Source organism: Parus major, chromosome 8 (genome assembly GCF_001522545.3).
Source record: "Parus major isolate Abel chromosome 8, Parus_major1.1, whole genome shotgun sequence".
Taxonomy (NCBI): Eukaryota; Metazoa; Chordata; class Aves; order Passeriformes; family Paridae; genus Parus; species Parus major.
Genome location: NC_031777.1, coordinates 19,211,741 through 19,223,972, shown reverse-complemented (window position 1 = coordinate 19,223,972; position 12,232 = coordinate 19,211,741). Strand labels below are relative to the sequence as shown.

Genomic DNA, 12,232 nt, shown 5'->3' with positions numbered 1-12,232 from the left:
GCCCCGTGTGTATGACAACATCTTCAGCATTTCCTCCTCAAGTCATGCTGGGCATGGGCCTGGAGGGAAAGATGCCTTAGATCCCAGCTGAAGTGGTTTGCTCTCCTTAATAAGGGAATGGATGCTCTGGGATGAGCACTGTGCCCTGGCTCCAGACACAGGAAGGTCAGGCCTTGTAATACAGCAACTCGGAATTCCAGAGACAACGGGGGCACCATGGCTCAGGGTGTGGATCCAAAGGAAGTGGTGTTATTTCTCAAAGGTGAAACATTCAGAGGAACTGATGTATCTGCATTGAGTCTGCAGTAACGTAGGCAGGTTAATGCCATGGTGAGACAAGAACTTTTCTGCCAGTTCTAGCCCCAGCCTGAACCTGTGTTAATCTCTTATGCCCACAGAGAATCTAATCTATGCATCATCCCCCAAATCATGAATGGATCTTGAATATTAATAGTTTTGTTTGGACTGCAGAAGCAGGAACCTGAGTAGAATTCTAGAATGTTAGCTTATTCAGCCCAAATGATTGGCTCTGTTTTTTTTTTTCTGTAATTATCTTTTTTATCAGCTGGCAAAAAAAAGCATCAAAGCAGCTTTAATTGGAGTAAATTCTCAACCACATAAGAGACTACAGACCACATAAGATATGACTACAGTTACACTAAGCATTTAAATATTGTTTCATATTATTGTTGTTAATGTCTATAAGGTATGCTGAATTACTTTTTCTTGTGAAGGTTAAGAAGATACATGGAGGAAATAATGTAAAAAAGATGGAGATAAGTTTGAGGGAGCCAGTCACAACATTACAACATTTATTGTGTTTTTCACCATTTACTCTGCTTTAAAATTAATTTCATTTTCAAAAAAAAATTTGAGAGTCACATAAATATCCTGAGGCTTCAGTATGAAAGTAAACTATGGTCATTTTTCCAAGTGAAAAAACCAGAGATGTGTCAAAAGCCTGAGGATTATTATTTCAACACCCTAGTTTAGCACTATACTTGTTATAGTGACCCTTGCAGAATTTTTTGCAGGACTCAGGGTTTGATGGTACAAGTCTCCATTTAGTCTTTTTCTCCAAAGCACCCCCAATTTACCTAAAGATCAAATTCATCAAAGAAGAATATGGCTTTTTGGTAAGATACCTGAGTATACTTGGGTTAGCTGCTACTGTAAAGATTTTGACTTAATTTTGCCTGCAGTATGCAGACGGCAATTGAAAGTCATCCAAAACAATCCATAGAGGTTTTGGATGTTCAAACTTGGATGTTCTGGGGCCTAAACTCCAACCTTGCCTAAAATCAACATCACCTTTACAAGAACTACGGTGTCACATATGCCCCTGACTCAGGCTGTTCATGATCATAGATGAGTGAAGGACTCTCATCTTCAGAATGCACTGCAGAAGGAAAGGCCAGGGAGGAGAAGAAGCAAGTTTGTAAAGCTCCAAAATCTTCAGCTCACTGATATTTTAGCCTGAGGTACGATGTGAATTCCAAAGATGCCTGAATAGATGTGGCATGGCGCAGAGCTGCAGCACTGTCTCCCCCAGGCGCAGGGTGAGGGTGTGCTGAGGTGCCTGCATTGTCCTGACCAGACCAGTGGATGCATAAATAGGGAAGGAAAACTGGGATGGAAGGAAGAGACAGGCATAATGAAGGGAAAGCTCTGTGATCAGATCTGTCAATACAGATAATTCCTGCTTCCCATACCCATCTGAAAAGCAACTTAATAATATTAGGACATAGGAGTGTTTGCTGTGAATTACAACTAAGTGAATTGCAAGCGAAAAAGAGGGATAACCAGATTTTTTCTGTACATTAAGCATTTTCAAGTACCAACATAATAACCTTCTCACACTGATTCAGGATGAACTGTACGTACTATTTTTGAACAGCTTTGGATTTTCTTAGTAAACTGTTCTTCCAGTACTGCTTGCAGTATAATTATTGCCTATCCAGCAATACCAGAAATAAGAATGTCTTATGCAATGTCTTTTTCCTCTGGGGACAATGTGAAATGGTGTTCAGAATGGTACCAAACTATAATGTACTTACAGGGAAAAAAAATCACATAGTAATCAAGTGTGGAGATAAGAGGGAAAAATACACCCCAAACCTTGATTGGAATGTATGTAAAACCACCTGGAATATATCAGACCTGTGAAAAAACCTAAAGGAAAAAAAAAATTTAAAGCATTGTAACTAAATGAAAAAGCCAGTAGATGGCATGAGAGACCTTGAGATTCGACATAAAATTCAGATGGCCACTAATAGCTACTCACTTCTGCAACCTTCTGAGCTGTCTCTGGTTTTAGCCCTAACTACTGTATTTGCTAGATTCCTGAGGTTTCTTATTCATCAGCTGCACTTAGATCCACACAGTACATTTATTTTTAGGGACAACTAAAGTTCATTTAATAACTCATTCAAACATGCTGAGTAAAAGCTTAGCTCTGTTGAGTTTAACCATTGGATTCAGTGGGGTTAGAATTGTAGATGCTATTTTTTTTAATGCTCACACTGCGGAGCCGGCATTTCATTTCCAGGAGGGGTCTGGTATTAGTGGTTTTGTCCTTTCCTATCACACTGCAACTCCTTTCTCTGGAGCAGGATGATTGTGCTTTCCTGAGAGTCACTGTGTCCTTTAAAATTAGTGAATCAAAAGAGCCAGGTCTGAAGGACAAAAGGTTTGTTGTCTTTGTCCAGGATACAAAAGGCTGTGTCTCCGGTAGCCTTTCTGCCTGTCTGTAAAAGCACCATCCAGTTCGAGGCTTTTAGGAATAATCCACTAAGGTTTAACCAAAGCTGACCGCGAACAAATTAAGAATATTGTTTTGATTTTTTCCAAATGTATAGTTATTTTACAGTTGGATGAATCTGAAAATGAAAACCTTCAACTTAGCAATAAAATATACTCGTGTGGTTAGGAGATCTAGTGGAAAAATTTACTTTTCATTTCTACAATCACTGAAGAACTTGCAGAACACATATGGGACTATAAATTCATAAGCATTTCTGACTCCATCAAGTAGGTAAGTAGTCATATCTTTCTGATGCAGAAAATGAGACACAGAAGTCCCCAGCTTCATGCAAAACCACATTAGAGATATGCAAGGGCAGAATTAGGACTCAAGCCTGGTTTATGCTTAGGTCTGCATCATTTTTCTGACACTTTTAAAAAAAAATAATACTAGAGTACCATAATTGCCAGATTATGTTACTTGGTTACTGCAGTAAAGTCCAGAATTCACTAATACATACAATTGAGAAGCACTAGGAATGAAAAGTAGAATGCATAAAAGCTCAGCCTGCGTAGTACACATTTTAACACTCAGTTGGGGACATAGCTTTGGCTTGTTTTATGAGATAGGACAGGCATGATTTCCAAATGAGGTTTAAATCTGGACTGCAGATATTCTCCCAGATGGGTTGGAAATGTCTGTGTGGTGCATTAGAAATTCCAGAAGGGCTTTTTCACACTTGTACTGCTAATGTTCTTAATTCCTTTGGCAAAATGAGCTGGTTCTAAGTCTTTTGCTTTGCTGTGAACACTACCAACCTCAGGCTTTTTGAATGTTCATTACATTGTGATTTTACAGCTGCAGTGAAGACTTTCAGGCAGTCAAAGGCATTCAGCTGTCTCAGCAAGAGGGCACTAACGAACAGGAGTTGGACAGAAAGGAAAGGCGCCCCTTCGAAGTGGAAATAATGAGAGCTGTGTCCCACCCGTGCCCTGTGAAGAGCACAGAAAGGTCTGTGACTGCTTTCCCCTGCTTGAGCCTGCACCCCAGCCCAGGCTGCAGTACTGGTGGGGTGATGGTGAGTGAATTCCCTGCCCTGGGAGCACAATTTCTTCACTTACTAATGGCTCTTTGCTGTTACTAAATCCTTGTTTTAGTAGCTGAGCATGAAACTTCATTTTTCTTCTCTCCCTACTACCTTTGTCTTATCTGAAGTGGTTGACTGGCAAAAGTTTTTCTTTTGTAAACAAGTGGATTAAAGAGAGAGGTGTTGGATTAAAGAGGACAGTCTGATCCTATGAAAGTCAATGTCAAATCTCCCATAAGCCACAGTGAAAACAATAGCAGCAAGAAAAGAACTCTCCAGGTGCAAGACTAGTGTGATTTTAAGGGAAAGTGGAATGCAAAATTCTTCATCTCTCCTCTTGTTTGAGGCTGTTTTGCAGTCTAGCGCTTCTGATGAGTTAGTAAAACCCAGCTTTTGTACAGGGAATTTGTGAATGCTTTATTACAATTAAAAACACAAGGCAAGAATTCACGCTACTGTCTTAGTTTGGGGACACATGCACAAAAAAAAGCTGTTGAATAGTGCACTGGCTATTTGCATATATTCTCAAATACAATACATAGATGAAATTAAAGCTGGGAGAAGAGAAAGAGGCAGGCCTTTTGCCTTTGTAGGTTATCCCCATGAGAGAGGCTTGGAGCAGAGGCAAATACCCTTGCCCCACAGTATGCACCAGGCATCTAGTTTGAACAAACCTGTAATGGCTTACTTCTGGAAGTAATGATGTTATGGCTGTATATAAAGAAAAACTGGGCCTTTTCTGAAAGTTGGTGGCAAGCAGCAACTCAAGAGAGAGTAAAAGGAGTACCTCCTTACATTATTCATGCTTCTGCTCTTGAAAGAAAAGCGCTGTGAAGTGCTATGCTGTAATTGGTCAACTATTTAGTCTTCAATCATCCTTCTGATAGATCAGTTTTTAGTTAGAAAGAAAAGTATTTTCTTTAATGACAGTTTCCTGCCAGGGGTTGGGTTCAGCTGTACCTTGCCCACGCTAAGGCTTCTCTTGGAGGAGAGTGCTGGCTGCTGTTCACTGTTATGGAAAACAGACCACGGTTCAGTGCACGGCTGATTTGTGACACAGGGTGAGGAGATATTGTGCCATTGCAGGGGGGTTTGAAGGTGCCACCTATTCCTGGTCCCCTGGGGTGGGAGGGAATTACCTTTCTGTACAGTGAAAGCTAGCAGATTGACTCTTCACTGGTTAAACACAGTCTGACTGTCCTTCTTGTATTTTATTTCAGCTTTATGATGCTATTGATCTTACATATCTTTCTATATATTGCTTTTTGGAGTATTTGGAATGCTACTTGATGTATTATTGTTCCCAGAAGTTTTTGAAGCCATCATTTTCATAAATATACAATAGGAGATGGTAAAGCAAAAAAAAACTTCCTATTCACACTTTCAGTTAGTTCATGAAGCACCAGCACATCCATTGAAATTTAAATGAAAATGGGGACTGTGTCACACACTATAGCTCTCTGGAAAGCTACAGTGGGAGTCTAGCAGTCCAATTCATTCCTTTGTAGAATGTACTAAGGCTAATGGTCTTGCTGGGAGTAAAATATATTTTTTTGCAGAACGGTTCCAGGAACAGACGCTGCTCTTTACCAGAAAACATAAAAGAAAACAAATGCTTACTGTGTCTTTAGTATGCTAAATATGAAATTCTTTGCACAATGGAATGTTAGCAGTAGCCGTAATCATGTTTTCTTTTCATCACCTAGCGAATATAATTTTAAGAGCGGACTGCTGTAATTATATCTCAGATAAAAGGGAGCAGAATTTCTGTATAATATTATAGTTGGCCTGATTGTTTTGTTGATAGGGAAAAATAAAGAGAGACCACATGAATACTTATTTAATGAACATATTTATTAAGCAGTGCAGACTGTACATAATGCATTTGACTTTGCAGTAGGCTTATTTTCTTCAAGCACCTTTCTTAATATTTTACTACAGCTATTATGTTCCCTTCTTATCTGTCCAGCTAGTCAATTATTTGTGTAGTATGTCTATAGCACAACGCCAAAGCGTTTAACTTAACTACAGCTGCCAGTGCAGGTACAATCAATGTCAGCTTCCACAGACTCCACAACATCCTCAGATGCAGATTTCTTATCGCTGCTTTTCTGCCATTCCAACAGGCTTACAGCAGTTTCTGTCAGAGGAGCAAAGCCATTGTTAACTAACATCAAGCAAATTAACACATTTCAAAGAAATACTGTTTTGATGGCTGTCAGCTCCCTCATCAAGTAAAGAATGAAATCCTGCCCTCACGGCTGACATCTAACTGACTCATTGACTTGGAACAGGATTTTCATCCATGATATAATTACTGTAATACTTCCCCCAAACCAAAATGAATTACATTTCATGCAGCACAAAGACAAAAGGAGGCTGTGAAAGTGCTGGAGGTAGCCCCTGTCAGTATAAGACCACCACGTACCAATCCACATCAGCAGTCGCTTACGTTAGTGCTGCATATCACTGGGTATTACAGCTGACTGTTTGTCGAAGTTCATTTCTGAAGGGTAAGCCCTTTGGAGAATTTTCAGAGGTTCATAAACTTCTAATTAAAGTTTCCCATATATTGTGAAATCTGGCAGAGCATTGTCAGTTGCAGCATTAACCTTACCACACTGCTTTATCAACAGCAGCTTGAATAAGCCATATTCCTTAATGCTGAAATAATCTAAATGGAATAATGATATTCATCCTCCCAATAAATATTCCTAGCTAGTTGGAGGTTTATCACTGCATCTGGAAGAATATTAGGACATCCATTTAGATTAAGTTTGTATAATGAGAATGCGTAAAGCTTTCATAATTTTACTTCCATTTGTTTTATTCCTTAGTTGGACAGTACATTTATAACATACCATCCCTCATCACAGGGAAATATGGTCACTGCTGTATGAGCTCAGGTTGATCAGTCACTTATCTTCTGAAAGGTTAACACTCTCTGTGGCTAAATTACTGTCCAACATTAACTGCAGGTTTTGCATAATAAGCTAGATAATAAATATTTCCCAGAAAGATGCTGGAGATGCTTTTAAAATATATATACTATGTTTTCAGGCTGTGAAATGAGAAATAAAAGAAAATGTCTGAATTCTGCTTTTTATATACATTATGTTTCTTACTCTTGGCACACTGTGGGTCTGAACACATTCATATCCATGTAGGAAACAGTTTCCCTGCAAACTGGATCACGGCTGAGTAACTGATCCCCATGCGTAGGCCTTGTGGGAGGTTTGAAATATAAACCAATATGTGGGCTGAAACTTGGAGTGATGCCTGCCTCAGTCAAGTTCTTAAGGCCACAGTCTTGCTGATTTGAGGACAACAGGAGAAATTATGCATTCTTGTACTTCATTTTGTCCTTGCTCCACTAGTGACAGTGATGGGGTCCTTCAATTTTGAAACAGCAAACTATCATGTCTGAATACTCATATAAAGAGTTGAGAAAAGTTCTTTGTCCTGTGCATGTATGTTCCTAGATTGAGAAAAGTAAAGATCCCTACTGCTTCTACTACTTCTCCAAATCATCAGACAAAGAAAGAAAAAAAAATAGCTTTGAAGTGCTGGCCTTGTATTCCTATTGATCCTTAGACTAAGAAAAATCAATCAGTTTAGCAAGATAAAGAACAATAAATGGCATATTTTTTTCTTCCTTCTCCCTCTCCTCCTCTTTTTCTGCTTCCTTTTATAAATAAATAAATAAAAAATAATAAGGCCTTAATTAGAAATCTTGCAAGCAGGCTTCCCAGTCTCTACTTCAGGAAATGGACAAGAGAAGCCTGCAGTTGCTCTGAAAGCAGCACTGGCTGCAACAACTAACATATCTTTTTTTCTGGTTTTCCTCTTTTCTCAAACAGTTTTGTGAGAGAACGAGACAGCTTTATTAAAGCCTAATATTCTGAGACAGTGAGTGGTCTGGGGTTATGACACTTCAGAGATACAGACTTGGATACACAATAGAAATCTGTGAAACATGGATATAACAAGATTTTGGAAGGATTTTTTTTAGAGGGTGGGTTTTTCTATTTATGAAAGAATGAATCCATTCTCTTCTCAGGAAGCTATCAGAAAACTATTAACACTCTCTCTGTGCTACCTGTTGAATAGGCTGTTGCAGATATTTGACTTTTATAGAGAGATCCTCTGCACTTTCCTGGGCTGATTCAGCACATTGCAGATATTAATAACACAAGCAAAGTGCAAAGTTCTACACAGATGTTTAAATTCAGACATAAAAATACCCTGTCCTTTCCAGTGCTACTCAACACAGGGGTGCATTGTCTCCAGTGAAACTACACTGGATTATCCCAGCTAACAATGGGTTTGACCAACCATGGTTAACAAAGAACAAACCACTTCAGTAGATACTTCCTCATGGTGAGTTTTCCTGTAAGCTATATAGGTAACTAATTAAAAGACTTCTGCACCAGAAATATGTGTAGTTTCCAGTTTGGATTCTCTTTTCATGATTATGAACTTCAGTGTGAATCTGTGTTAGACAGTGCCTCAGATCTTGGTACAAACGAAATGAGAAAAGGGCTTGTGTTTTTTTTTTTTTTTTAATCTGGGGCATGAGTATGTGTGTATAAAATACCTTAAAAACCAAACCATTTTCTGGAACAATCTAGGGAAACTTCCAGCAATGTGTTTTTGCTGATGTATTGCACAGTGCCATAGCATGGCAGTCTAACTACAGCACTCATGTCACACTACTTGACTGACTTTCAATTGCCTTGCCTGCCCCGGTCTACACGAAATTGCAGGCTGTAATGTACATAAAACGGCTCAGTGTTGCTTATCTCAACTTTATGGAGATCCTGAAGACATGACAAATTTTATTTTGTGATTTTATTGATCGCTGCTGCCCCTTTTACCTCCGCAAATGTTTTTCTCAGATGATGCTACCTGCCATCACCTAACCTAGCTTTTAGCTGGCCAGCACTGTCAGCAGTTATAGCAAATACTAATGGGATTAAAAACAGCAGCTCTGAGAGGAGCAATACAGGTCTGTGCATGGCTGCGCTGCGTTTTGTTCTTTCGAGTGCTCTGACAGCTCCTGCAGTACGTGACACACAGAGGGAGAAAAATACTGTACCTTTTGGGAAGCAGTGGAAGCCAACCTTTACTGAAGCTTTTTCAATTGGAGTACAGTCTTTCATACATTTCAGTACTGGGTCAACAGAGTAGCACGTAGATTCCTCACCATCAACAGTAGGATTTCGATTCAGCTTCACATAACTGCGCTGCAGCTTGCACCCTAAGAGGAAAAGGAAGGGTAGTTAGAATTGTAGGAATAAATCCCAATCAATCCTTGCAATAATAAAGGTCCACATTTTCTCTTCAGCTTTTATAAAAACGCAGGTATCTGACAAACCATTTTTACTGTAGTGAGGTTATCAAGATAGGACAATAAGTTTGTTGATGAGAGTCTGAAAGGGAGCTATTTTTAAAATCTAATTGCACAATATAACCCAAATGGAATTATGTATACTCAGTTTTTTAGAAATACATAATACACAGAAAATAATCTTTCATGTCTGAAAGCTATTAAGAATAGATACTGCAAGCACAATGGCTACTTCATTGCATTAGGAAAAATGTCAACTGTAGTGAATGGATAAAAAAGAGGGCAGCATTTATATAATAACAACTGGGATAATTTTTGTATTGGATGATTTTTATAATGTTGCAATTATCTCACTAGAAAGGTATAATGTAACTTAACAGGATCCCAGCTACGACTCTGTTTCCTGACACACAGATAAGTACAATTCTGCTGCCACTGAAGTCAAGGAGAAAACAAATATTAACTTCAATATAATTATTTGGGGTCCAAGGTAAATGGAGACCTATCAAACAAAACTGTATTGATGTTATAAGAGTCTAACATTGTTTTTCCAGCTACATGTGAGATGAAGCTCTTTACTGTAGGAGTTCTAAATATTTTCCTGAGATTGGACCCTCACATGGTGCAGAACAAAAATGAAATCTTTTTGCACTTTGGAAAATTACATGAGTGTAGGATCTGACACTGCATGCATGGTCTGCAACCTGTGTGGTGAAAGTAAGTCTGCAGACAACAGCTGAAACTGTTTTGATAAACTGGTGAAAATCACACTTTTTTCTTAGTGGAAACAAGATTAGGTCTGATTTTGCCTCTCAAGGAAAAAGCTGCTCAGTGTAAGAAATAAAAATCAATTATTTAACATTGAATTGCACCTGAGACAAAGACTTTTGCTGGAGTATATATTCTCTATATTCACAAGCAGTGTTTTAAACACTCAGTGGTTAATAAAATTAAAATGGATACATATTGCTATTGAAATTTCTAAGTAAAAGATATCTACTGCTTTAAAAAAACATTTTCTAGCTGTTGCCAGAAGTGAAATCATAATCTATCCAAGCATAAAGATTTTCCATATCCACTCACCACCAGAGCAGGTTTCTTCTAGCAATACCCATGAATGAACAAAGGCAGAGCAGCTGTGTGCCAGCCTACGGTTTGGCATGAGGAGCTCATTTTCCTTTTCTCTGTCATTATTACCACAAACTCCACAGGTCTTTCCTCTCATCCATGAAGCAACCGTAACCTGCAAAGTAGCACACCTTTGTAGTGAATGCTGAAGTGTTGGTCTGTCAGCTGGCAAGGCACTAGACAGAAAGAAAACAGCAACCTTGAAAGTGCAGTACCTGAAGATTTACACCATCAAAAGTCACCTTCTTCAGTCCGAGCGCTGGAACTTCCACGGTAACGGTTTTTCCATTTTTATAAATTTTAACATTGTCTGTAAAAAGATGGTGAATCATGCAGTGATCATCTTAAATTAATGGAGAAACTGTGTAACACAAAACCCACCACAATGCGTTTTCCTTCACAATGAACATTTTGCTGCTACAGCTAAATATATATATTTAAGTGGAGGGGAAAAACAAAAGTAGAAGAAATAATACATTTTCAAAAATATTTTACTGCTGTTGCCTATAGTTGGAACTGACTTCTGTACCCAGTGTGCTAAATTTTGAAATTATAATGACAGTGGTGGTACTCCAGCTAAATGTCTGAACTAAAGCATCTCTCTGTGACTGTGACATGAATTTCTTTTCTGAAAAATCACCAGCCTGGATATATGATAAGAAAGGGTTTTATTCCCCTGTCAATTATGCTGGAGGAAAGTAAGAGTACTGTAGGAAACATGAACATAAGTCAATACAAATCTTAAGAAAGTGGTCTTTAATTTTCTCTTTGAATTAATTCTAGTTGTGTTTTCTTTACACTGAGATTTTTCTGTGAAATTTATAAAATCTTGTTATTTAGTTCCCAAGTCAGTCCTGGAAGGCTAGGTATCACAACTTACTTTTTTCATAATCAGAACCTTCACTGTGTGATAGAACTTGTTCTTCATTGCATGCCACAAGGAGAGATGAATTTGAGGCAGGACAGATAGTGATGTTCCTTCAGAAAAAGCAAAAAAAAAAAAAAAAAAAAAAGAATAAATTAGTGGCAAATTTAAAATGTGAAAAGTATAGCTGCTTGTGACTATCTGAATTTGAATGAATGAATGAATAAGCAAGTTTTCTTTCCAAAGTGCAAAATTAATTGGGACTGTAGGCTTTAATATTCAGCCTTTTAAGAAAAGACAGCATGGGAACTGAGTAAGCAAGTTTTCAGATATTGGTGGTGGTAGAATTCAAGACAAGAGCAACTACACCATAGAGTCTCAGATGAAGATCCTTTCTGGAAATTCTGTCCCCATATGTCTCATTCAGAACCAGTTTCAGCTAGAAACTGGGTATCTGCCACTCCCAGACTAACTCACTGAGTAACTTCATACCTGATTTCTAAGCCTCAGTATAACCACACTTACGCTGCTGTTGTATTTATGTGAACCTCTCTCGAGAAAGACTGAGGATCAACCTTTCTTGTAGAAATGATGAATTTTGGGTGCTCAGTACAGTCTTGAACCACCACCAGGTTGCAGCTTTTATTGAAAGAGTATGAATGGCTCACACGATCAAATGTTTTGAAGTCTCTCTCCCTGATTTCACACGTGGCTGCAAAACAAAACCATAAAAGAAGAGGCAGATATGACCACTGTATGTGTTGCTGTGAAGTACTGAAAGACACCTCTATGAGATTGAACTACCCAGCAAACAGGAAGAAAACTTCATCTCTTTGGCAGAAGCCAGAGTCTGTAAGGACATGAGAACACTATAAAATAACTACCTGCTCTAGACTATACTAGTATTGATTTTGATTGCATGCCAAACACAAAATTCAAACTAGCAGGGACTAAAATGTACAATATTCTTGAGAAACTGGTTACCATAACAAACTGTGATAAAAACTCCCCACTTCCCACAGGAATGCTAGGCACCAACCAGTTTGTGGTCCCTTTTTG

At 38.5% G+C, this 12,232-nt stretch overlaps 1 protein-coding gene across 1 annotated transcript in view; it reads right to left on the bottom strand.

Moving 5' to 3' along the window:
* Positions 1-5,663: 5,663 nt before the first annotated feature.
* Positions 5,664-12,232, bottom strand: part of LOC107207949 (vitellogenin-1-like) — a 43,050-nt gene continuing 36,481 nt past the window's right edge. Inside the window, exons 30-35 of the mRNA XM_033516462.1 lie at positions 11,699-11,885; positions 11,189-11,286; positions 10,524-10,618; positions 10,264-10,423; positions 8,929-9,090; positions 5,664-5,970 (exon numbers count right to left, since the gene is read on the bottom strand). Of these exons, the coding sequence (XP_033372353.1) occupies positions 5,852-5,970; positions 8,929-9,090; positions 10,264-10,423; positions 10,524-10,618; positions 11,189-11,286; positions 11,699-11,885 (821 nt within the window). The 3' untranslated portion in view covers positions 5,664-5,851. The remainder of the gene's footprint in view (positions 5,971-8,928; positions 9,091-10,263; positions 10,424-10,523; positions 10,619-11,188; positions 11,287-11,698; positions 11,886-12,232) is intronic.